The sequence below is a fragment of the Montipora capricornis genome, chromosome 6 (assembly GCF_036669925.1).
Source record: "Montipora capricornis isolate CH-2021 chromosome 6, ASM3666992v2, whole genome shotgun sequence".
In the NCBI taxonomy this organism is placed as follows: Eukaryota; Metazoa; Cnidaria; class Anthozoa; order Scleractinia; family Acroporidae; genus Montipora; species Montipora capricornis.
The window spans coordinates 44753829-44781328 of record NC_090888.1 but is presented as its reverse complement, the minus strand read 5'-3'; the positions used below and the strand labels follow the sequence as shown (position 1 = coordinate 44781328).

The 27500-nt window shown below is 39.3% G+C and overlaps 1 protein-coding gene and 1 pseudogene across 5 annotated transcripts; one reads left to right on the top strand and one right to left on the bottom strand.

Annotated features, from left to right (window-relative positions):
- The first annotated feature begins 5371 nt into the window (after window positions 1-5371).
- On the top strand, window positions 5372-17608 carry LOC138050554 (follicle-stimulating hormone receptor-like). Of its 5 annotated transcripts, XM_068896872.1 has the most exons (8): window positions 5372-5495; window positions 5602-5708; window positions 10360-10419; window positions 10544-10768; window positions 11931-12002; window positions 12672-12746; window positions 14720-14791; window positions 15533-17608. In XM_068896872.1, the coding sequence occupies exons 4-8, from the start codon at window positions 10545-10547 to the stop codon at window positions 16953-16955; spliced, it is 1866 nt and encodes a 621-aa protein (XP_068752973.1). In that variant the 5' UTR covers window positions 5372-5495; window positions 5602-5708; window positions 10360-10419; window position 10544; the 3' UTR covers window positions 16956-17608. The 5 variants fall into 5 exon arrangements, with proteins under 5 accessions (XP_068752973.1, XP_068752974.1, XP_068752975.1 ...); XM_068896873.1 differs by lacking the exon at window positions 10360-10419; XM_068896876.1 differs by lacking the exons at window positions 5372-5495; window positions 5602-5708 and adding an exon at window positions 7502-7508.
- Window positions 17609-23386: 5778 nt separating this feature from the next.
- LOC138052226 (solute carrier family 35 member F6-like) overlaps window positions 23387-27500 on the bottom strand; it is a 26712-nt pseudogene continuing 22598 nt past the window's right edge.

Here is a 27500-nt window from a genome sequence, read left to right as displayed (position 1 = left end):
TTTCTATTGTGTTACATTATTTATTTTTTGAAGCGTAGCTTGTTTGTAATTAACCTTACTTGTTTTTAGTCTTCTAGCCGTTAATTCTAGCTTATTATTGTTGCTGTGCTGTTGTTCTTTTTTTCGTGTAGGTTGGTATGTCTACTCTTTTGAAAATAATTAGTCTTAACGTTAGGGGTTTGCGTAATCAAATCAAACGGAGAGGAATCTTCTCATATTTAAAGAACCAAAAGGCGACACTATATTGTCTTCAGGAAACTTTTTCTCAGGAAAAGGATGAGAATATCTGGTCTGAGGAATGGGGAGGACAAACTTTATTTGCTCATGGGTCGGAACACTCTAGGGGTGCATGTATACTTCTGAAGTCTAACGCTCATCTCAGTCTTCATATTATTTCCAGTGATCCAAATGGTAGATACATTATAGCTAAACTTAAAGTGGGAGACGAAGAACTCTTTGTGGTCAATATCTATGCGCCAAATCAGCATAATGAAAAATTGTCTTTTATTAAAAACCTTGTACCTGATCTTATAGCTAAAACAGATATTACGAAATTAATAATCACAGGGGACTGGAATTGCACTTTAACGCCAAAAGATAAAGCAGGCGGCCTTCCTTGGAGTGAAACAGAATATAGGAACTAGATCATCCGCCTTATGAAGGAATTTGGCCTAAATGATATTTATCGTAAATTTCATCCGAATACTAGAGCCTTTACTTACGAGTCAAAAAGCTTAAAGATGAAATCAAGAATTGATTATTTTTTGATCTCCAATTCTGACTGCTCATGTGAAAAAGGCGGAAATTCGTGTGTCTATTACCTCTAATCACAAGGCAACTTTTTTATCTCTAGAAATTCAAGGAGATTTCAAAAGGGGCCCAGGGTCCCGGAAATTTAATAACCAGCTGTTGGAGGATGAAAACTTCGTTCAACTTGTTAACAGGACATACCCAGAAATTTTAGAAAAATATAAGGATTTTGAAAATAAACGATTACTTTGGGAAATGATTAAAATGGAAATTCGTGCCTTAACTATAACCTACTCCAAGAAAAAAAGGCGAGAAGTAAAACAAAGAGAAATAGAATTGCAAAATGAAATCAACGAGCTAGACCAGAAAATATGTAACGACCTTTGCCTTGATACCAATACTTTGAATAAATATGAGGAAGCTAAAAAGCAACTGAAAGATTTATATGACATGAAAGGCAGAGAGACAATGTTTCGTTCTAAATCTCGCTGGATTGAGCAGGGAGAAAAGCCAACAAAATATTTCTTTAATTTAGAAAAGAAAAAATATGAAAAGAAACTAATCAAGGAGCTAAAAACTGAGAATCTTGCTGAGCCATTAACCAATATCAAGGACATAGGTAACAAATTAAAATTGAGGAACACTTTACACAACTTTTGAGTCGTCAAATAGTGGAGGAAGAAACTTTGAATGAAGCTAACTTTGACTCATTCGTGGAAGAGCTAGAGATGCCTAACCTAACAAAGGAAGAACAAGATCTAATGGAACACGACTTATCAATTGAAGAAATGAAAAATGTTATTAAGTATTTTCAAAAGGGCAAGACTCCATGTTACGATGGCTTTCCTGTCGAATTTTACGTAACCTTTATAGAACTAATCGGACCCAACTTGTTGGATTCTTATAATGAAGCTTTTCAAGAAAACAAACTCTCGATTTCGCAACGAAGAGAAATTATCAATCTAATCCCCAAGGGCGATGAGAACTTAAACGATTTAAGAAATTGGCGACCCATTACTCTTCTTAATGTGAATTATAAAATTCTTGCAAGAATCATAGCAATGCCTATGGAACCTTTCTTGCCAAAACTAATTCATCCTGACCAAACTGGCTTTATTAAAGGAAGGTATATAGGGCAAAATATTAGGCTTCTAAACGACTTAATGTCGCACACCGAACGCAATAATATTTCTGGTATCTTTCTCTTTGTAGACTTTGAAAAGGCTTTTGATTCGCTAGAATGGGATTTTTTGCATAGGGCTCTAAAAGCTTTTAACTTTGGACCAGCTATTAGGAAATGGATTACAGTCCTCTACAACGATGTCGAAAGTGGAGTGATGAATGGAGGCTATATGACTAATACTTTAAAATATCAAGAGGGGTACGGCAAGGCTGTCCGCTTAGCCCATACTTATTTATTCTTTCTGTCGAATTGTTAGCACTGAAACTCCGTTATATTCCAGAGTGTAAAGGTATCTCTCTTCCAAACTCTCAAGAAGTGAAGCTATCTCAATTTGCCGATGACACAACACTCATTTTAAGTGATATAGACTCCCTTAAGGCTTCTTTGCATTGTATTAACATCTTCGGTGAAATATCAGGTCTTAAATTAAATGCGACAAAGACAAAAGCTATGTGGATTCGATCGAAGAAAGAGTGCAAGAATAAGATATTGAATTTCACATCGATAAGAGAACCTATAAAAATCCTTGGTACATATATATCATACGATCAACAAAAAGCTAATGGGGCCAATTTTTTTAGCAGAATTCAAAAAATGAAGACGAAACTGAATATGTGGCAGACGCGTGACCTTTCTCTTTATGGCCGAGCGCTCTTAGCGAAAACAATAGGAGTATCTCAGTTGATATACACTGCTTCGATGCTTACGGTCCCTGAACTATTATTCAAAGAACGCAAGCTGAACTCTTTGCTTTCCTGTGGAGAAATAAGAAAGACAAAATTAAGAGAAAAGTGATTTATCAACCTCTTGTAGATGGAGGTTTAAATTTTATTAATTTCAGAACTTTGTCAAAGTCCCTTCGTCTGAGCTGGATTGGCAGACTGCTAGATGGCAGCGACGCTAACTGGAAGGCAATTCCAAATTACTATTTTAATAGACATGGTGGCCTAACCTTTTTACTAAATTGTAACTACGATACAAAATGCATTGATTCAAGCTTGCCCCTGTTCTATAAAGAAATGCTGGAATACTTTCAGGAGCTTCCTAATATGTATGACCTTGACCAGCGACGGAAATTTGTCTTGTGAAATAATAGGGAAATAAAGATTGAGAGGAAAACATTGTTTTGGAAAACATGGTTTGAAAAAGGAATATTTTTGGTGCAAGATTTGCTTAATGAACACGGAAAGTTCTTGTCTCTCCAAGAATTTCAGGATAAATTTGATTTAGAAATTAATTTTCTTCAATATTTTCAAATGATTGCTGCTATTCCAAGCGAGATTAAATGTAGTGCATATAAAACGCAAATTACGCCTGATGATCTCTTCAAAGTGGAGGATATACTTCAGTTAACTAAAAACCCTTCGCTCTCCTTGGCCAAAATGAGGTGCAAACATTATTACAAACTTTTTAATGAAAACTGTATCATTGTGCCTACTGATGTGAAAGCTTGGGAACAACTCTTCCCTGATTCGTTTGTTTCCTGGAAAGCTAACTTTCAAAAGATATATAAAATAACTAAAGATAATAAACTAAGGCAATTCTTATTTAAGCTCCTGCATAGGATAACTGTTACTAAGCGAGAACTGAAAAGATTTAAAATTACAGTCGATGATCAATGCTCTCTATGCTCAAGTCAAGACTCTATACTTCATACATTTTTGGACTGTTCTACTACGTCCTCATTTTACAACGATATTGTGAAATGGTTCAATAATCTGTGCAACTTAAAACTTACTCCTCCGAATGAACAGATTCTATTCCACATAAAGGAGGAAAAATGCAAACTGACGAACGCCCAAGAACGCAGACTAGATATTCTCCTTCTATACGCCAAATATTATTTATACACTTGTAAATCACTTTCTAAGACGCCCAACTTTGTAGAACTACAGAGGAAAATTGAATGGCAATGGAAACTTGAAAACTGCTCATCTGTTTGATACTAACCCCCCCCGTCTTAATTGTTGTTATGTTTATATATATATATATATATATATGTACTTTAGTACGTGCGACTTGTATAGTATGCTGTTCGTTATTAGTTGATTTTATTCTTTATGTATATTGTTGTATTGTTGTGTTGCAAATAAAAAAAATTAATTAAAAAATAAAAAATAATAAAAAAAAAACTTCACTTACAATGGCAAAACGACTACTGGCAGCCATTTTGTCCGTCGAGGTGATTATCGGTTGATAATCCGAGATAGCGAGCCAATGAGAGCGCGCGATTTTGTATAATCACCTGTGTATTTATACTAATTAACAATTATTCGCCAAAGGCGAAGTGATTATCGGTCAATATTCACCGATAATCACTGAGCCTGAGGCGAATAATTGTTTTAGTATAAATACACAGGTGATTATTTCAAAAAAGAGAAAAAAGAAACATTTCAACGCGAAATCATCTTCACTTACAGTGGCAAAACGACTACTGGCAGCCATTTTGTCCGTCGAGGCGATTATCGGCTGATAATGCGAGATAGCGAGCCAATGAGAGCGCGCGATTTTGTATAATCACCTGTGTATTTATACTAATTAACAATTATTCGCCGAAGGCGAATAATTGTTTTAGTATAAATACACTGGTGATTATTTCAAAAAAGAGAAAAAAAAAACATTTCAACGCAAAATCATCTTTACTTACAGTGGCAAAACGAGTACTGGCAGCCATTTTGTCCGTCGAGGTGATTATCGGCTGATAATCCGAGATAGCGAGCCAATGAGAGCGCGCGATTTTGTATAATCACCTGTGTGTTCATACTAATTGCCGAATAAACAATTATCTGAAAGATAAAAGTGATCATCGCACTTATCTGGACAATTTAATCCCTCGTAGGCACCTGAAAAATTCAGGTGGTTTTCCGTTGAAGCGACCTTCAACGGTCAGCAACCTGCACTTCAAGTATATACATTTATTTCAAGCAATTATCTAGATAAAATAATCATTCCAATTTATTGATTCGTACGATTTGAGACGATGATTCTTTAACGGGGAGCTTCTTCGCGGAACAGTGAGTAAAAATGAAAAAGAAAAACATAATGATTTAAGTTTTTTTTGTTCGTGTGTCAATTTCTTATCAGACTAGGGTCGACTAGGGTTGACACAAAGACTGACATTTGTCATTGTCACCAACTAACCCTTTTGTAACAAGAAAGGGTTAATAATTCTCACTTGGCAGACGTTTTTGACTGCACGGCCGGAATCGCGCAGATGAACTGTCTCTGTCTGGGTGACTGACTGAAAACGGAAAACTGAAAAACTTTATTTAAACACGTGACATTGATGAGCCTAACCTGCCTCCAACCGTTTGTAGCAAACGGAGTGTAAAACTTGCACCTGCTCTCTGGGGAAACTAATAACACCAAAGCTATTCATATTGACATATGCACCGTTTTGTATTTAAATTTATGCTTTTTTCATGCACAATATTCATTAATGACCAACGGCGAAATGAGCGATTGATTTTCCTTTTCGGATCTTAATCTTAATTGTTGCAGAAGAATAACGAGATCTTGCGTCAAAGGCCTTTTCAGTTACCACGAGAGCAATTAGTTCACAGTGAGCCAATGTTTCTCACGTCACTTTAATCAAGGATTTCATCGTTGATTGCTGTTTCTGAAAGCCTTTTAGTGCGCTTTCAAATCAAACAATATTCCACTTTCAGGAAAACGGGCAATTTCCGGGGTTGTTTTCAAGAGAAGATAAATGGATAATTTTTACTAGCAAGTGGCCCTTCTCTGGAAAAGGGGTAACACGAATATCAATTGAAAAGTAAGTTGAAATTACGCGTGATAGTAAAATTTGGTTATTTAGTTATTTCTATCATTTTGTTACAGCCTTTGAAGTCGGAATATTTATTATAGTTGAGAGTCGAAGTTTCAGGGGATCCACTGAAAAAAGGGGCAAAAAGTGAGACATTGCAGGTAGACCAAGACAACTAATGACGTATTCGAAGAAAAACATCACATAACGTTAAGCGAAAACAGTTGCTGCTATGGAGCTCTGACTAAACATTGGTAATTTAACATTTGTAGGGAATTTCAACGAGTAAACAGTTGAAAGTTTTTTTGCGCTCGATTAGAAAAGGCTTTTCGAATTTTCTCCTTTATTATTTAGTGTTGACTGAATATACCTGTAGTCCAATTTATCAAATTAAGATTTTTCACTTCCTCCCAAATACATATTCCGCACACAGCCAGCAATCCTAAGACCTTGCGTGGCTCGTAGTCAGGTTTTCTATCATATGAAAACTGCTTTGATGAATACCCTCTTGAGATAGTTGTATCCCGCAAAGTAGCGGTAAAAGAAATTAAACAAAAGAGAGGAAGAACAAACAAACAAGAACGACAGCGGACATAATGAAATAAAATAAAGAAACGGAAAAAAAATAACAGGATTTCTTGGACAAATGGCTCGAGAAGCTGCGAAAACAAAAACAAAGAAGTTCCTTCATTTTCGTCTTTTAATTATGTCAGTAATATTCTGTTAAATTCAACGCTCCATATTTCAATAGAGAAAGTTAGTCTTTATCAAAACCCGCATCACGTTTGACCATATAGTTTCGTTTCATTAAATTTGTGCTGTTTTTTCATCGTTATCCAGAAATTTCAGCGGCAGGTTCATGTCAACTGCAATGTTTTTAATAGCACTTTCTCCTTTCACTGATTGCATTGTGAACCCAAATCTACCCTTAAAGAAAAAGAACGTTGCACATTTCCTTGTTAATTGTATCCGCACCTCCGACCGGCGCCAAGGTTTCCCACGCACTCAAAAGAAGATTATATATTGTTTTGAATTAAGGGCGGTGTCTACTATTGTTATTGCGCATACGTTCTGCGCATCTTGAGATACTGGGGTTTCCTATCGGTGATGCTTACTAATACAGGGATATTTTTGCGCGGTTTAAAACTATCCGGAAAAAGTATATCTTAGTAAGTACTCTTGGTATCCAAAAAGAAAATTGGGGGGAACCATGCATTTTTGAGGGATAATTAAGCTTCCATTTGAGAAAGAACGCCATACATTGCCTTGTATTTTAAAGCCGTTTACAAATATTCATGAATTATCTTTGAAAAATGCGTCGTTACCCCTAATTTTCTTTTTGGATTTCAACAACACTTGTTAAGATCTACATTTCCTGCATAATCATAAACTGGGGCAAAAATATCTTTGAATTAGTAGGCACCGTCCTTAATGTATATAATCCTTTTGCTACCATCAAAGTAAGTCTTCATTTCACTTGATCATTCCGCACACTGATCTAAAAGACTGGATGTAATTTTCAGATCTTTATGCAATGTTCACAAACATCTTTCACCCGTCACCAACAATCGATCAGCAATAATTATAAATAATGTCGCATTTATGAGTCAAGAAATTTCTGCCGGAGATTTATGACGTCTTTCGGCTTTCCTTGGGCTTTCAAAGGTAATTTATCATTTGAAGACAATAAAGTTTTCCGGTAGAGATATAATTTTTCTTTACAAATTAAACAAAAAAAAACTATCAACATTATCACAGACGTATACTCAGTCTGACAAGAAGCAACAGGATTCTTTAAAAAAGTGCCAGGTAAGGAAAAACTTCGGTTCAAACTAAATTGCTCTCATCCACCAGAAATGTGTATATGTAAGTTTCAATACTCGGGAGTTATCAGCTGTCAAGAGAAGAAGGAACTCAGGGAAAACCTCAAAAGCAATCAGAGACCTCTAATACTTCACGTGTAAATTAAGTCTTTATGGGTATTCCCTTGCAAGTTCTCGGACCTGATTCCTAATCTCAAAGCATCGTTTTGGTTGTTGAAAAGAGTGAAGGTATCGTCCAAATACCGGAACCAGATGGTAAAGTTGATTGCAGTTCTGTGTCACACATTTTTCTTCCAAATCGCCCATGAAACAGAACAGCAATCATCCTACCATCTGGTGTCGCTAGATGTCGCTATCACATGAATAAATTGCCTTTCTTTCTTACCTCTTGCAGTTAGCACAGAACAGTTCCTTTTGGGTGCTTATCTGATTTTAAATATTCAATTTGCTAAGTCGATAATGGGATAAACGTGGATTTCAGTTACCGTGAGATTACCACATCTTGTTAAAGTCAACTTAGATAATCCAGGATAACTATCTAACTAATACATTAGAAATGCAGGACTGAATAGGTAATTGGTTCACTCTCCGAAGCGCAGTTTTCCATTCTACAATAACCATCTCTGTTGAAGTAGATATTCAAACAGCTTCGGGGAATTGGATTCAAAACCCATTTAGATTGCGCAGTCGCACTGCTTTTGGTACTTCAAAAGAGAGGTGGTGAATAGACTTAGCAATCTCTTATTTCAAGCCGCTGGCAATAAACTGAAAAGAAAAACAACATAACATTTTTAATTGTTCATATAAATTTTCACTGCTTCTTATTGTATAATTCGTCTCTATGACACCCTGATTTTAAAACGAAATGTGGACTTTGATCCACTTTGACCGGCCGGTATCTCAATAATTGGCACATGTATTCAGGTAACATTAATATTGCATTTCGTAATATTTTCACTGTCCTTACTATGAAAACAAAAGTAATTTTCATTCCATATGCCAAATCATGGACTATGTAAATTCATTACCTTTCCACTGTAATTTCCATGACTTAAAAAAAGAACACTTTTCTGAGTTATCTTTCCAGACCGAGACGATCGAAGTCGAGGTTTTTATTCACTGATAATGGCAGTTTTTATACTAGAGACGCATAATTGGTCCGGGACGAACTTGGGCAAACAATTTTTCTACGTCTGTTAAATTCGTCTAGCATAAAGACAGGCACAAGACGAATTATGCGTTTGGATAGTTCGTCCAGACGAATTATGCGTCTTGTGCCCGTCTTATACTGGACGAATTTAACAGACGCAGAAAAAATGTTTGCCCAAGTTCGTCCCCAGACAAATTTTGAGTCTCATATAGTTCGTCCCGTCTTTACACTAGATGGATAACATGAGAGACGCATAATTCGTCTGGACGGATTATGCGTCTCTAGTATAAAAACGGCCATTCTCCGAGGCTGAGGTGAATAATTGTTTTGTTATAATTCCATAGGTGTTATTTGAAAAATATGCATTTTCGTTAAAGCAATTCATTTCTTCGTCTTTCATCTTGACAAAATGGCTTGCGACCATTCAGTTGAAAAAACCGCTCAGGTGATTATCCAAAGCAGCCTGTTAATGTAGAGTGTCTAGATTTTCATTTCATTACGATCGCGGGTGCTCTTGGGGTTCCAACTTGTTCAAGGTGTTGGCGATGTCATGTTTTCAGAAATGCACTTAATTAGAGAGCAGATCCAATTTTGAATCTTGCATAGTTGAATCTATCAAACGACCTGCCTCGATGCGAGTTGCTCTCATTGTTCCTTGATATTTTTACTTGAAGAACGAACACAGCTTTATATGTCTTAAGCTAAAAGCAATGCTAACGTAGCAAATACTTAGCAAATGCTTAGACTTAAAGGGGCACTTTGTGCTGGATGTCAAAATCTATAGACACACCCCGCGATGGGGGAGTCAGGGTGGTTTAGTGGTCATCAATCGTGCCTCCCACCTCTGTGACGTCGACCCAGGCTCAACGCTGGCCTCGGGTCGTATGTGGGCTGAGTTTCAGTCGATCTCAACCTGACTTCGAGGATTTTCTCCTAATACTCCGGTTTTCCTCCCTGCTCAAAATCGACTCCCAGTCAATTACATCTGGCTGGGTTTGCGGTGCTCCGAGATCACACATGGATCGTATGGCGGCAGCCGTGGGCGCCTTCACATGCATTCGGTCCGATCCCGTTGAGCCGGTTGATCCTGAAAAGCCCTTGTAGGGAGCCGTCAACTAAGCGCACACACATTTACTTTTACCTTGAACAAGCTGGAACCTCCACGAGCATCCGTGATCAGAATGAAATGAAAATCAAGACACTCTACGTCAACAGGCTTCAGTTATCATTGTATACATTATTAGGCGGAAGTTCGGCTTGGATTGTCGCGTAATAATCGATCACCTCAAGTGCAACAACCAATCAGCGCAGAGAATTTCAATAATCCCCAAAACTTGTTTGGCATTCGCGAAAAGCATAATTAAACAAAGTAGCGATTTGTCTTCCAAGACAAATCGCTTTTTCTTGACAATTAAAATTGTCAAGCAGTCTTCCCAGCACAAATTTGACTTCTGCTTAAGAAGACACTTCAATTCCGCGGATTTCACATTAACCGTCTTCCCAATCGGGACTCTAAACTTTGGAAGGTAAAGGGTGGAATTTATACGTGCGAATTCGACTTAACACATTTTTAGTTGATAGAATTCGTGTGTTTGATTTCAAAATCAGTTTTGACCAATTCCGCAGTTGTTTCAAACGCTAACTGCAGTTAGTCCCAGTAAAAATGATTTTATTTTGACTTTTATAGCCCGCGATTATTTTCAATAAAAGTTGATTACAAAAAAACAGCACGGATTGTCAAGGACAGGTAGGTGGGGAGGTATGACTCAAATCTGAGGTCTCGTGGAAGAATTTTTTCTTCTTCTAATGTTAAATTTTGAATAGCTCATTAAGGAAGAGTCTTGTCAAAATCGAGAATTTTTACTCCGCAGAATGGCCGAATTTAGAGGGCTGAGAGCCTGTCTGCTTCTCCTGTTGATGGTGGCTCTTTGCAACGTAGACGTGATTGGTATCTCACCTTTCGCCCAATATTCTTCGTGTTCTACTGTCTGTCGCTGCTTCAACAACCAGGCTGGACAGGTCTCTGTAAAATGTAACATTTCTGGAGAACACATCGCAAGAGACGAAATTCAACTACCACCAAAACTATACTCATTGTAAGTACATTGGCAAGTAGCTGACCATTTATATTATCTTTTATTTCTTGGGATGGTAATCTTTCGTTAATTGAACCTCCCAATAGCAAACAGGTTCAGTCGGTAACTAGTTCAGTGGAACAGCCTTAACTAGTCATTTTTTTGTCCATTTTAGAGGTACTGTATAAAAAGCTTATTCGACTTCAACTCTGGTCTTCGCGGTATCGATTTTTGATTTCATATCCGCAGTTCATATATGATTCATTTCATATAACATTTCATCATTGATTCATTCCTCACGGGACCATTAGAACCCACAAATGACCAGCTCCCAACGTCAGTGGCTTCATAGCTCAGTTGGTTAGAGCGTCGCACCGGAATCGCGGGGTCACGGGTTCAAACCCCGTTGAAGTCCTGAATTTTTCAGGCTTCTCTACGCAATTCTAAAAATTGCGTTCATGACTGCGAAGATCATAGCTTCACTTGATTAAAATTGTTGGATATTGTTTGCAAGGCTTGTTTGTTTACTGCTGTCAGCTCAGAGGTGCTTGATCACTGTAAACTGTACACACTAATAACGATTGATTTTGTACTTTACGCAGAAGCATAATTATTTCCATATACACTGTATTGCTTTCTGGGGTTAGAAACGGGAGCTCCGGTTTTACGCTTGGCTAAATCTATACAATACAATACAATACAATACAATACAATACAATACAATACAATACAATACAATACAATACAATACAATACAATACAATACAATACAATACAATAATATACATACTTAATTGACCGCTTCCCATAGGAGCTTTTCAGGGCCAATGAAACAATCAACGAAACAACAGAACACAACAACAACAACTGTTAAGAATCCCAACTAGCCGAAGGCAAACCAGTTGGCTATTTACAAGTACAGCTGGGAAGTTGAACCAGGGACTACCAGGAACAAATTCAGCGAGTGGTCAGAGCGGGTCTTAAACCCGGGATCTCCGGATCTCAAGGCAAGCGCCCTAACCACTGGGCCACACTGCCTCAGTTGGTAGAACATTGCACGGGCATCGCAGAGCTCATGGGTTCGAATCCCGTAGAAGCCACCTCCATTCCCTGGGGTTTTTAATAGTCTATCCTGAAGACGATTACCTACTTTCTCGTCTCATGAGGTTTCTCGTTCTGATAGGGATTTGTCCCACAATAACTTGTCTACGATACCAACGTCATCGTTTCAGAATTATTCAGAAATCACAAACTTGTAAGTATGATGAGATTTCCGATAACCAGAAGCACATGACCTTAAAGCGTGTAACTTGCAACTCTTTTTCCTTGGAACAAAGCTAGGGGTTTTAGGACACCAATTTTATGCCAAAATATGGACAAAAATGAGATCGATGCGGCACGCGTGGGAAATTGCACGAGCTACGTTAAATCCCTAAAATAAGGAAATTTCTAAACTCAAAAAACCCTAGCTCTGAAGCAGGGTTAAACCGTTCAAGGTCACGGGCTTCGGCAATAACTTAATAGCAATTTTTTTAAAGCTGTCAGTCAGAACTACTGGGTGAATTTGAAGTTTCTAACATATGCAACAACTGGATAACTCGAATATATGAATGGTCGTCTATGTTTGAGTAGAAATAGCTCAAGACGATAGAGGACAAGCCTTTTAATCTGCCTTGGGAGGTGAAGCATGTTTACTTAATAAAAGCGCTAGTATAAGAGAGACAAATTAGTAGTTCATTTCCAAAGTGAAGTGAAAACTTGATAAAGCGAACAAAACCGGGAGTCGTTATATTTGGCTCCTCATAAAACCTAAACTCACTTTACTGTCTAGCCTCCTAGAGCCGGTAATCAACGTAAAAAAAGCCCTCAGACTTTTAGGAATTCGAGAAACATCCAATATCATAAGCATGTGTTTGTTCAACAGAAGTCTAGATGACAACAACTTGAAAAATCTGACATCCACAGCTGCATTACGAGTATTTCCTTTTCTACAATATCTGTAAGTATCAACAGTATTCAATCACCATTTCTTGTATTTGATTTGTTCGCCCGAAACTAACCTTCTGTCACATTTGTTCTTTTATTTTTCATTTACCTTGGGGGTGATCTGCTTGCGCAAATTCAGATTATTCCCATGGTGCTATCTCCCTTGACGACAAGGGAGAAAATAAGGATTTATATGGGACTGCCCGATAAACGACCTGAAAACATAATTTTACGAAAAAGTTCTCAATTAAAAAGCCTAACCTTATTGCCACTCAGCGTCGCTTCCTTCCTGTGTGGGTTTTTTCCAAATTCGACGCGGATCGAGCCGTTATCAGTTTCTCAGTTGTCAACGGTTATAATAAGATACCAAGACTGAAGACTGAATTCTTACGAGCCCACCAAATTAAGTCAAATATTCCTGGATAAAATGTTCCCACGGTTACAATTCCACCGTAGAATTAAAGAACAAAGGTTTTTCTTTCATTTCAATCCTCTAGCCGCACAAGCGAAGCCCTGCCACGTCAGGCGGATGTAAGTGTCCCAAACGAAACGATAAAACGATGGAAAGATCCTCTTACTCTTCGAACACCACACGGCGACCGTTGAGTTCGGTTTGGTAACGTCGTCAGGGACGACAAAGACTCGTTACCAAGCCACAAACAAAGCCTCGCCCTTGAATTCTTCGGTGGAATTGTAACCCTGGGAACATTTTATCCAGGAATATTTGACTTAATTTGGTGGGCATGTTAGAATTCAGTGCTCAATTCGCATCGAATCTAAAAAAAAAAAACCACACAGGAAGGAAGCGACCCACAATGGCAATAAGATTAGGCTTGTTAATTGAGAATTTTTTCGTAAAATTATCTTTCCAGGTCTTTTACCGAGATTCCCATACAGATCCTTATATTTTAGTTGGCGTTCCCTCACTACTGTTAGTTCCGGTTCATACAGCAACCAAGGTTGACAATCAGACAGGTTGTAGCTTTTAAAGATTACAATTCGTACATTCACTAGACACTAAGTCATATATTTGGCAAAGCTAACGATCCTGTGCTGAGAAAACAACGAATCTACTCTGTCCCATACAATGAGTGTGATCATGAGTACATCGGACAGAAAGGAAAACTTTGCTTTGTCAGAGCACGCTTGCCGAACTAACCCTGCAATCGTGTGGGATATTTCTAAAATTAACACCAACAGAAGCCCATGAGTAGCAGCCACCATACGCGCTATATCCTTTAGTGAACCGTTGCGCGTATCTTTCTATTTATAGCATTAACCCTCCAGCAGAACACTCACATCTACATCAATTTGCATACTCAGGGCTTGTATGGGAGAGGCAACCTCCTACTAATGGGTTCTTGTCACCAATAACTGGCGGATACCATCAACCGTCCTTGTTTGGGAGCTTGGCACATCAATGCTGTCCATGCTCCCTTGAACTTTGGTCATGGCCTTTTATCTTTTTAAAGGGAAAGGATGGTAATTACTATTAAAGAACGCACCATTTTTTTTCTTTTCGTCAAATTGGCAAGAATCTATCAGGGCTGGTTGTGACAGCTTTGGATTGCCCCTGATGCATCAGATGGGAGCGTCAAAACGTTGGGACTTATATTGTAATTTTTTTAAGTTACATGGAAATTTCTCCAAACCAGAGTGGAATCAAACTAACTTATAATTACGGATACCAACCCACGTGATCATCCTTTGTAACTCGTCGATCGACCTGTCAAGTTTGGATCTTTTGATGTGAAGGGAAGCAATTTGCATCTTGGCGTCAGACTCAGTCTCAGTCGGTGACTATATTACCTGTGACAGTTATATTGGCATTGTGAGCCCGAATAAGAATCCCCGAAAACAATGTTAAACGCATGCGGGATATTCTAAAATAACCGCGAAAAAAGACTGAAAAGGACAGAGCTACTCGACAGCTATGAACGAAACGCAGAATTTGTCCTAATGTATTGCATTTTATTTAATTTTCAGATCTTTTCGAAGGAACGCGATTAAACTTGTAAAGAGTGATTTCTTTGAGGGATTAAATCACCTGATATTCTTGTAAGTTCAAAGAATTTAAATGCACAAAACTTTATTCCTTGGTACTTCCCCTTTACTGACACTTGGGTATTTACCCATCCTCGGAGACCCAGGGGCAGATCGTGGAGGCAAGGGGAAGTCTAAACCGGCAAATTCTTCTCGCCCTACTATGCTTTTCTTCGGGAGTCGCCATTTTCTTTTGTCGTTTTAAACTTCCCCTTGCCTCCGCGATCTGCCCCTGGGTCTCCGAGGATGGTGGTTACTCAGTCTAGTAGTCCAATACTGTCTGTCTGGCAAGTATAAAACTTCGATGCCCAGCCGCAGTTAGCCTTTTTTATACTTGACATATTTCGTCTAATCCATGCCATATTCTAGCTGTCACTCATACGGAGAAAGGTTGCGGTTTTTAGCGTGCCAAGTGTAAGCTCGCGATTGGTTTTTGCATTGAAACTCCAGTCGCTGTTATTGGTGAAATATGCTGCCCCCTTCATCTCATCTATAAAAGTAAAGCTATGTGAATTTCCCATTCATGTTCTCTATGCCCTATGATTTGTGCATTTGTCAGGATTGGCCAAAATAATAATTACTAAGGGGGACTGGTTTTGTCGGTGGCGATCGATCATATTCACTATGACCTCATTATGAAAGCGAGTCCAAGTGCAAAGTCCTCACTTCGAAAATTAGTTGATTACTGGACGTCCGTGGCAATAAATTGATTTTATAGCAGCATGATTAAATGCTCTTTGCAATGTTCATTCCTAGAAATTTGGGCCTTAATGACTTGGATGAATGGTCTGGAAACCTGTCATGCAACACCCCAGACCTTCAAATACTGGATATAACAGGGACAACACACTGGATACCAGATGAAAATATTTTGGCTCTTCCCAAACTACAAGAACTGAGAGGTGTCAGCTGGTGCATTTTTTGCCCAAATTGTACAGTTATAAACCCACACAACCTTGTCAACGAATCAGGTGGACGAAGACGGAAGGCCGAAGAATGCCTTAGACAACTTGATGAGATGAAGTTTCTCGAATTTGGAAGAAAGGAACCGAAACAGTTTATTAAACGACGATTCGTACCTGAATGTATGTGTGTCAAGAAGTCGGAATGCGAGTTTCGTCACATTGTGATGCCTTACTTTAAGAAGCGCACGTCTTTGCCCCAACATTTGTTTCTCATAGAATTCGTGTTGAGTCCTTTGACCATTGTAATGAACTTGATCGTCATCATGACTGTGTTGACTTCTAAAACCTTGCGAAAGACACCCTCATTTGTCTTGATTGGCCACATGGGAGGCATCGATCTACTGATTGGTATCTATTCGATATGGGTAGCCCACACGAACACACAGAATATTGACGCAATTTTGGAAGAAATTATGTGGACCGGAAGAGAGTTGCAACCCTCTACTGGACCAATCTTCATTGCAGGACAACTCATCTCGGTCGCCATATCGCTCCTTCTCACTCTAGAAAGATACCTCGTGGTTATTTACTGCATGAACCCTTTAAATTTCATGTCAGTTAAAGCTTGTCACATCTTACTGCTGCTTGCTTGGAGTGGCGCCATCAGCTTTGCTGTCTTGCCCATCTTTGGTGTTGGAGGACTGCACTACAACATAAAAAGAGCTTGCACCCCATTGAGTTATCACGAGGAATTTAACTCAGGGTCCTCTTTGATTCTTCTCATCTCTCTTGTTGTCATTCTGGTGTTGTACGTGATTACTCTTCCTTTGTACGTCCACATTTTCATATTTGTGAAAAAAAGCAGCAATAAGATGGGAGTAAAACGAGAGTTCTCGCTTGCGAGAAAAATCGCCCTGCTGGTTTTCACAAATTTTATTTTCTTTACCATTCCCATTCTCATTGTCCTCGTCTTCTCGATCTTTGCCAAGTTCGATGACAACCCGTTTGATTTTGAAGGAGATGCTTTTAAAAGTACAATATTCAAGATTGCTATTGGTCAGTGGCTCCCAGTCACATGTCTCAACATTAACTCCTTATTGGATCCATTTCTTTATGCATTCAGACATGAGAATTTCAAGCGGGAAATCAGGCGCAAAGTAAGGAGGCTGTCGAATAAGGTCTTACCTTTCAGGTCACTCATCTCAACTGGTGATTCCACTGAGACAGCACGTGTACAAAAACCAGAAGTGCAGCAAAAAGACACTTCATGTTAGCAAGACCGAAGGCAAAGGGTGACGAACCAGTTCAGTCTGAGATCAAAGAACAACAACAAACTAAAAACTGACAAAGCAATCTCGATGCTTTGGAGCCTAATGGTCGGCGATGTTAACAAAAAAAAACATAATCCTGCCACAGACTTTTGATTGCAGTAGCGTACACTTGAACAAGATAAACTAAAATGCTCGCTAGTTCAAATGTTTGCATTTTAATGACAGGTGCTTTAATTTATAATAATTCACTGTTTCAAAGTTGCTCATTCTTTTAGCGATTCAGTAGATAGCTACTCAGTGAATGAAGGCCTGTAGTACTCAATGACATTGTGTCAAAACTTTACAACTTTGTATGCTTAGGTTCAATCAAACAGTGCTTGACACCACTCTGGTTTGGATGGTAATGAATGCAACTTAAAAAGTTGATTCATCATGGGAGATTAAGGCTGCAAAAAGAGTTCTTTGTATATTTTCACGGATTACCGTCCTTTTCTTTTCATGAGGTGTAACTGATGATTTGTGAAATGTTATCACATAGTCATTCGTGAAGTCCTGTAATTTGGGTAAAGGTAAATTACAGTGCTGATCACCACTGAAGACTGACTTTCAACACCTCTCAGAACACAATGTGAATTAAAAATGCATTTCTTACCGCATTCTTCTCTTTCTTTATTCAAAGTAATGAAATCATACCAGGTTCTACTACTCAGCAAACGAAGCCCTAGAGTATTCAATGACATTGTGTCAAGACTTTACAATTTTGTGTGCTTGGGTTCAATCAGACATTGTTAAATACTACTCTGGTTTGGAGTGTAATGAATGCAACTTACAAACCAATGATTCACCACTCAATGTTTCCACACTCTTTTATTCATTATTAGGGATTAAGCGTCCGTTTCTTTTCATGAGGTGTAAATGATGATTTTACAATTTTATCAAAAACACCTCAGAACACAACGTGAAATAAAAATGCATTTATCACTGCATTCTTCTCTTTCTTTACACAAACTCATGAAATAATACCAGCTGCGAGTTTTACTTGTATTTCGACTCGCAAACAAGTGTTTTTGTCATTTAAATATTTATTTCTGCATTTATTTTTATAAAACACAACTGAAAAGCTTTGACAAAAAATATACAAACGTATCCTGAATAGTTTGGTCCAACCTCGTTTTCAAGGCGAGACCCCATGTACAAAATTACTTATTGTTAAAAAATGTATACGCAGCAAAATAATCAACTTTTCCCTTTGACACTCTCAGTTGGCCAAATGACAAGTGTGCAGGGATGAGGTTTCTATGAAACCAGTAGATAAACACTTTCAAGAAACCGTGCTAGTTAGAGGGATTGACTCTGCAACACTGTATCACCGAACAGCTTTGTTATGGTATCGTGTGAAACAACAATTTGTGCATAAAGATGCCTTCATTATTAGGAAGCTTTACGGTTACCACAACAGCGGAGGAGCCGTCTAAAAGCAGCCCTGTGTTTCATTTTTATATGCTCACATCCGAAAACGTAACCAAGCAACACCCATTCTTCTTGCTGCAAAGTGATAAACAGGTTAAGATGAACTTGAACTCGGCCACTTAACTTGATTCTCTCTGCAGTTCAAATATTTATGGCTTTCATAAAGTAACTTTCAGTTTCAGTTTCAGTGTATTTACTTGGAAATGCTGTGTTGCTTTACACCAAGGTATTGAAAAATATAAATAAGTAAAAGAACAAATAAGTTACAAACAGAAAATTAATCGCTACCATAGCCTCGAAACTAGGTGCCTAAAGGCATTGACAGATGAGGTGCTTGCTACAAAGGCAGGCAGACTATTCCATTCGGGTATGGGTCTTGGAAAAAAAGAGAATTTATAGGTGTCTGTGCGGGGAGCAAGAATGCTAAGCTTTTGAGGATCATTACGGCGGGTTACAGTTTTACAATAGCTTAAGTGGTCGTTGAAGTTAATAGGAATTAGATTATTAACTATTTTAAACATCATACAAAGGCGGTCGCGCTTTCTGGCGCTGGATAGTTCAGACCAGCCATCATATCTACATCCTCTAGGGGCTCAATATGAACTCACATAATAACCAACTCCCAGATGGCTTGATAGCTCAACTTGCAGAGCACTGCACCGGTATCGCAGAGTTCAGGGTTCGAATCCCGTTTAATCTTGAAATTTTCAGGCTTTCCTTTCGTTACTGCTCAAGTAGCCTTCATAACTGCGATGATCAGCATCTTAAAGTGGTAGTACGACCACAAAAAGATTTTGTTTTTCCTTTGGATTTCAAAACTAACTCGGGAGCGGATCTTGTTTGAAGTTTGTCCTTCCTTGGTTGCCGTCTTTTGCCGATTCTTGTTTCAAGCCAAGCTGGCGTGTTTCAATGAAATACCTCAAAATGTGAATGATCTCGTTTTCAGAGATAAAGTGGAATAAAGCACATCAATGAAACTCTATTTTGACCTTTTACCTTTTTGACCTGCCTATTAACAGTTGACTCTGAAATGGCTTGTGTCCTTTACCATTCGCTCGCTAAGGATGTGCTTGTTTTCTGTTAAAACTAATGCGGTTCAAGAAACATTCATTGCCTAACTGGTGAATTCCACAGTAAATTTCACTTGAAAAACCGATATCGCACTCATACGTTCCTTACCGTGGAATTTACTCCTTAGGTGTTGGATTTTTCTATCGAAGAAAGCGAAGAAAATGATTTAATTTTAAAGCGGTAACCGGATACACCAAAACGCGGACAAATCTAAACTCAATTTATAAAAGGGTTTGGCTCTGAACCCCCTCCAGAGATTTTAAACTTTTTGCAGTGAGTTTCATCTTAGCCTACTTAACATTTTCCAGCTATAAAATGGGAGAGTCAAAGCGTCCGTTTCTGGAATATAAAACGTTCAAAGACAAAATATTGGATGTTTTCGGTGGCTTTCCTGTTTCTGTGGTGACCCATTCGATTGGCATTTGGCTCGCGAAAGTGTTAATTCAAACATTTAAATCGCAAATTACGACACCACCTACCATTTTGGCAAACGCTCTTCCTCGCAAAATTCCCCGGTATTAAAGTAAAAGTAAAGTAAAGTGGTGCATTTATATAGCGCCCTTATCACAACGTCTCAAAGGCGCTTTACAATGATCAATTTACCCACTGGAAGCATATACACAGGCGCAAATTGCAGCCGCTTCTAAGCAGTCCATGCATGCTGGTACTCAGTTTATCGACCTCGGAAGGATGGAAAGCTGAGTGAACTTAAGCGGGAAAGAAGGTCGCCAAATATTCCAGTCTCGGCAGAACCGGGAATGGAACTCGGGACCTTAGGGTTGGAAGGCAGAGATCTTACCACTGCGCCAACCCCTCCGTAAGATTTCGTGTGGCACTTTTTGCAGTCTCCAAAGATCCAAGGGCATGTTTCTCGAAAGTCCTGACAACGTTTTCGGTCCAAAAAGCCGTCTGTAAAATTGCCGTCCTCTTGTTTAAAAAAGATAGTCTTTTATAGTTTTGTGGTGAAAATAGAGTTTGCTGTGTGATGTATATATATATATATATATATACATATATATATATTACACACGTGACATGGTGCAAAGGGAGAATAAAACGTTTTGTGTTTTCTACTCGTTTGTGCTAATTTCCTCCAACCTCTACACCCACTTGGAAACTTGAAATTTAGTGGCAGCGGATGGCCCTCTGGTAAAGGGAAGAATTCCTAGTGGACACATGGGCCAATGTCACCGTTGTCAAGAATTATATGCTGAATGGCATTAACACTTCTGAGCGACCGCCACTCGCACAGGTGGACACAAGCATGCTTCTTGCCGATGGCAGTTCCCTTCCATTTCTAGGTCGATGAGTTTTCAGCATTAAGTTGGGGGATGAACAGGTCATACATGATGTGTGGGTAGCAGACATCCGTCTTTATGGGATCATTGGCATGGGCTTTATTTAACAAAACAATTGTCGGTTGACTTTAGGATAGGGATGCTATGAGTTAGCTTTAAAAGGAAATGTGACAGAGTGTGTGACCGGAGAACACTTTCCTTGGTGTGCACGAGTGGTGGCCCAGATGGCAAGTGAATAACGTCCAGGAGAGAAAGCCTCATCTACATACATACATACATACATACATACATACATACATACTTAGTTGACCGCTCCCCATAGGGGCTTTTCAGGGCCAATGAAACACAATCAACGAAACAATAGAACACAACAACTACAACTGTTAAGAATCCCAACTGGCCGGAGGCAGACCAGTTGGCTATTTACAAGTGCAGCTGGGAAGTTGAACCAGGGAATACCAGGAACAAATTCAAAGAGTGGTCAGAGCGGGTCTTGAACCCGGGATCTCCGAATCTCAAGGCAAGTGCCCTAACCACTCGGCCACACTGCCTCTCAGCTAAAGTCATCAACCCTTGTTGTCATGAATCATTGGCCATAACTGAAGGGCAAGAATGTTTCACTTAATGGAGTAAACTACTGGCTGCAAAGACTCTTGTGGACCTTTCTAATGATGTCGTCCCATCAAAGCTGTTTAACGCTACAGACTACACTCAACTTTCTACTGAGAAACTATTGCTGTGTGGTGTGAAGCTGTGGAGGAAGTTGCAGATGTTAGCCAGCAAGCAAGTCAGCAACATGTACTATCGCACACTGGGAGAGTTTGTAGGGTCACCCTGCTCACCAAATTGTTACCAAATTGTCTACAACGCTGTGCCTGGACGATGTACAGAAAGTGAAAGTCAGAGCACTGCAACCTCGTTCCCAGGGTCTCCACTGTCTCTCTCCTCGTCGACAGAGAGACCCTAGGAACGAGGTTGAGAGCAATGTTGGCAAAGTTCCCTAACATGGTTGCTTGTTCTGCCAATGATCTGGGGAGGACAAACTTCGTCAAACATAAAATTAACACAGATGGGTGCAAGCGTATCTGACAAAATCCGAGACATCTACCCATCAGTCACAGGGAGGTAACTGCGACAGAAATAGAGATGATGCTTAAGCGTGGAGTCAATAAACCTTCATCCTCAATTGCCTTAGTCCATAAAAAGGATGGAACTACTTGTTTCTGCGTGGATTACTGTTTTCTCAGTTCCGCTGCGGTAAAAGACTCTTTTCCTCTGCCTTCCATGCCTTATCAGGTTCATGCTGGTTTAGCACACTAGAACTTGCAAGTGGCTATTGGCAGGTTGAAGTGGAAGAGAAGGATTCACTACAGGGAATGGCTTTTACCAGATCACTGTGATGCCTTTTGGGCTCTGCGACGCACTTACTACATTTGAACGGGTAATGGTACTGGCCTTACATGTTCTCCCTTTTGAGGAGTGTCTCCTGTATCATCGTACATGCAGAGACCTTCGAAGCTGAATTGGAACGGTTATGTGCACTCTCAAGGGTTGTAGGACTAAAGCTAAATCCTACAAAATGAAGACTGAAGAATCCGATGTCACATTCTACCAGCTAACACAAGCCCTGTCCCATGCAAGCACCTCTACTATTCTGCTCTATTCTTTTTCATTCTTCCTCTCCATTAACCAATACTGTGTGACCAGGAAAGAATTATTGGTTGTAATGACTGCTGAGACATTTTTACCATTATGTCTACGAGCGGTACATTAAGGTGCAAACAGACCATGGGGCACTCAGGTGGATGATGAAGAGGGGCGACTTGCAAGATGGATAGAGATCCTTGGCATCAGAACCTTGAAGTTGACCACTGCTTAGGGCGAAACCATGGAAATGCAGATGGGTTTGCTCATTGCTGTGAAAAGAGAGGAGGATGGTCAAACCTGACAGCGCAAGTGGAAGGTGATGGTGAAAGGGGCTACTCCGTGTGTGCTGCAGCAACAAGGACCAACTGAAGTAGTGTTTTCGAGAGGCAAGAAAAAGAGTTCAGTGAGAGTTCTTGGCTGCCGACATTTCCAATTTGGAGACCAAGAAAACTCAGCTGCAGGATCCATGCCTAGGAACCATCTCTACGGAGACTTACCGGGCTCAGTAGTCCATGTTTGCTACCAGAGATAGACTACTTAATATTCAAGAAGTGAGAGTCGGAAAAAAGAGATGAAGTTACTTGCAGGCTGGTTTTCCGCGAAACTCTAAGGCCAGAAGTCCTCAAAGAGCTTCATGATTGCCCTTCGGGAGGACATCTGGCCTTGAGAAAAACAAAAGAGCGGGTAAGGGCACGTTTTTACTGGTGTGGCCTGCGGAGGAATGTTAAATCTTGGTGTGTTCGGTGTGATGATAGTGCCTCGAGGAAGAAGCCAAGTAAGATCCCCAGATCACCCACGAAGACCTACAATGTCGGAGCCCCAATGGAAAGCATTGCAATTGGTGTCATGGGCCCCCTGTCTGCTATTTTATGCCGAATGTTGAAAGGGTACCACAAAAATAGCCAAAATCGCTTTAAAATAAAACAAGGACACAGGACGCAACAAAAATAAATTGATTTCATTTACTTTGCTATAAGCTAAAATAAGTTGATTTTTTTCGAGTTTTTCAGTTTCCAAGATATGAAACATAGAAATTGTCCGTTAAAGCTTTCAAATTGTGAGTATGGGCTGCCTGTGATAATGCTGTCATGTCTACACAACACCTGTTTCAGGTCCAAATTGGTTGATTCGTCCGGATTTAAGTAATGGTTCCTTTTCATTCGAGTCTGCCAAAACATCACCTGGAACCTGAAGAAAAGGAAGAATGGAAATAGATTTCCAAAACTTAAAAAAAAAGCAAATCAGATTTGTTTAACAATTTGGTCCCAGCATAGTTAATCGAGGGACTGGTTAGGAAACCTTGGAACTTTTCAAAAGGGAGAACAATGTTGTTGCAATCGATGTTGAATTGAACGTGACCCTGCACAATCTTTTGTTTTCGCTTCGCATGGGTTCGAAAATTAGTTGCGCATAATTTAATCGAAAGATTTGATTGGTTATCTTCTCGAAAAAACTTGTGTTTTGTGCAGGGCAAGGCCAATAATACGGACAAAAACATGAAAAAAAGGAACTTGTCCAGTTTCATGACCATCTCCATGCATTAACTATGGTCCCAGGAAAGTTAAACATTTATTTCACATAGTGAGTTCAACCAGTCAAAAATGTAAATGCTAACTTCTTTCACGTCACCGGCAAGCAACAATTCTGACGAGATACTTTTTATTTCCCTCTCCATAGACCGTATTCATAAATGGCGGCCAATAAATATTCTTTTTTCTTTATGCTAATCATCCTCACTAGCCTCTCTTTGGAGCAAACATTCTTTTGAATTTTGTTCATGCTAACGAGGCTAGTGAGGATGATTATCATGAAAACAAAAGAATAATTTCTTAGCCGCCATTTAGGAATACGGTGTATTTATAAACAAATTATTTCCATGAAGTAAATTCTTTTTGTTTCGGATCCCACGCCCTTTCTTTCTGCTTCTTTGTAAACAACATCGGCTTTGAGTGAGGACGGCGGAGGGATATTGTTGGGCCTTTGTTAAAGTTATTTTCCAAAAGGACGAAACTGGAGTAAAGTCTCAAAACCTTTTGTCCAGGAATGGAGTTCACATGCATTCAACTTTTTAATTAATGATCTAAAAGAAACAATTCAAACGAGGCATGTTTAACATACGTAACCGGAAGTAGGTAACAAGTGTCTGTTACAAAGCGTAGAAGATTTAATTCTTGTCCTCGGAAGGAGAAACCCAACCAATGGCTAAAGTGGATTTCGAACGTGGCGCCTTCACAAACAATCCAATGCAATAACCATTCATATTCAGAAATGCCGGTAAATAAATGCAGGCCCAATATTGATATTCAACAATAAATGTCTAAGCATTTGCTATCAATTTACAAGGGTTATAGTTAGTGTTGATTTTAGGTTAGGGTGAGTGCAGCTGTCTTTATTCGAGGAGCAGAGGTTAGGAACAATTTATCACATTAATTCCCAGACAAGAATAGTGTTAAAATTGGGGAAAAGAGCAAGACAACAATTTGTGACACTTATTAAAATAGACATGCATATAATTGCACGAATTTCTGAACAAGTCTATCCTAAAAGCTGGATCACGTCCAGGGGTGGCTCCAAGATTTTTCTTAGGAGGGGCTGCACCTCGAGTGGGAATGGGGTGGCTGACTGGTGACGTTTTTTTTTGCACCCTTCCACTAGATCCGTCCTTGGCGTCATAGATTTGACCTAAAACAGTAAAACTAAAAAGACAGAGCCTGTTTCGTCAATTTCAAGCGTTATTACCTGTTCAGCTGCTGGGGGATCAGGCTTTGGCATCAGTGGTGGAATGATCAGCAACTGGTTATAAAGTGCAGTGCCAAGCATAAGAAACAAAAATCCATCAACTGGAGAGGGAAGGGAAAAAAGCCAAGAGCTACATCAGCCACGTTACAAACCAGAAACAGACTGTGTACGAATGACTAAAAATAGATTGGGTTTGATTCAAAAGTGAAAGAAGTCAGAAGAAAGAGATTTTATTTTCCCTCCTCTCGGGCGTCATGAGCGCTCCCTAAAACACGCTAAAGCGCCCTCCTAACGCCTTTTGTGAAAGTTAGGACTTGTAACAAGAAAAACATAAAAGCTTGTGAGTTCGCTTCTCTTAGTCATAGATGCACAAGCGCGCGGCAGTGTATAGCAACCTGGTTTTGTGAAAAAAGTTCTTTAAAAATGACAAGAATCTTCCATACATTTTTTGCCCAAGTGCATTAGAGATGGTTGTCCAGCCCTTTCGTTAGATACACAGTACGAATTAGGAGGTTAGATTTCTGCACCTCTCAAAGCGACACTTAATCTCACGCGTTTCTTCCTGTTGCTGTGACAATTCCTGTTACATCACGCGTGACCTCAGGTGGAAGCCCATTGGGCTTTGTAATCACAAGAAGTCTACAAGAAAACCATGTCCTCTGAACTTTTGATCGAAAAAGATTGTTGATATATCTGTTTTTTTTTTTTTAACATCCCCACTATAAACCCCTTAAAGAACACAGACGTTAGTTTTTCACCGACATCACTGTTAAGTTTGTAATTTCTGTTTTGCTTACTTTCTATTCGCGCTGTTTTCACCGTTAATTGTAGAACACAAGTTTCAAAATCTGTGATTACACCCTGCCAGTTTACCGCTCACTCTTGCAATCTTGAGAGGAAATATCAACACAGTTGTGAAGTTACATACTAACAGAACCTGTTCTCCTTTGTGACCTAAGATCTCTACAACAGTGTTAAATTTAACGAAGACTTGGAGAACTTTGCTCAGTCTCGTAAGTTAGCAACACTGAAAGCCAAAGCCGCAAGTGTCTCTACAACAGTGCTTGCCGTTTGTTTTGCTTTTTCTGCATCAACAACATAACCCTTTCAGATATTGGAATCCTGCCAATGCAAAAACCTTTTTTACCTTGAAATATTCCATATCTGCTGTCCCAGGCCTCACCAAAACCCTGGACAACAAAAATATAAAATAATTTCCGCTAAACGTCTTGAGGAAACAGGTTTCATGCAAAATACTGGCTGACAAACACGACTGAAATTCTATTGGTCAAAGCAGGACCAGAAGACCAAGAAGACTGTCAGAATTTCTGCAACCTTTTCCAAAACAGCAAAAGTGCAAACAAACTGGTCTTTCAAACTGCAAAGTGCAACACCTGATTTATCTGATTTATCTGCTAAGACCTCTTACAAAAAAGCTAAAAGGGATTCTTGGAAAAGAAAAAAACGACAAGGGGATACCATTATCTCTTTCTTCCAGTTCCCAGATTCCTTGCAGTGTTTTTTCATCTCCTATCTTCAAACATGCAAGGTAAGTGGTTCATAAGGTGCATTATCACATTAAAAAATAAAGTGTACCTCATGAAATACGTAGTGGACTAAGAGATCAACCAGCCACACAACGATTGTCCTAAGAGCATCTATCAGTGTTCTGTGCACCGCTGAAATAGCGAACAGCCAAAATGTTTAAAGGTGGCTCAAACCAGTTTCAACACTTAAGAAACGTTCTTATTAGGATTGACACTACAACACTTTATCAATTAACAGCAATGTTATGGTACCCTGTCAAACACCAATTATTGCTGAAAACGATTCGGTCATTTTGTGGCGTAAAATGGTACCGTGGCAACAGGAAAGACCTGCATAAACACCCATATTCTGGCTTTAGCTGCTTATGTCTCAAAAACGAATTAGGTGAGCCCCATTTTTCATTTCTAAAATGTAATCAGCATGCCAAAATGAAACTTTCTGCACAGTTTAAAAAAATTCTGGGAAGCGGATTCAGAGTCACCTTATAATTAAATAATTGAAAAGTTTAGGTAGCTCTGAATGCGCAACACAGAAGTTTTTTAAACTTTGCAGAGAGTTTCATCTTGGCCTGCTGATCACTTTTGCGCAATAAAAAATTGGGGTCACTCAGTTCGTTTTTCAGATATGAGCAACTAAAGCCAAAATATAGGGTGTTTTTGCAAGGCGTTCCCGTTGCCATGGCCACTTGTTACGTCACAAATATGACTGCATCTTGCTCAGCAATAAGGGATGTTTCACATGGTACCATAAAGTTGCTGTTACGTAATAAAGTGTT

Excerpts from the sequence above, each read along its gene's own strand:
- LOC138050554 (XM_068896873.1), top strand. The coding sequence starts at position 10,545 with ATGGCCGAATTTAGAGGGCTGAGAGCCTGTCTGCTTCTCCTGTTGATG. Across the intron at positions 12,747-14,719 it reads TTTCCTTTTCTACAATATCT|ATCTTTTCGAAGGAACGCGA; the intron begins GTAAGTATCAAC and ends TTTAATTTTCAG. Across the intron at positions 14,792-15,532 it reads TTAAATCACCTGATATTCTT|AAATTTGGGCCTTAATGACT; the intron begins GTAAGTTCAAAG and ends GTTCATTCCTAG.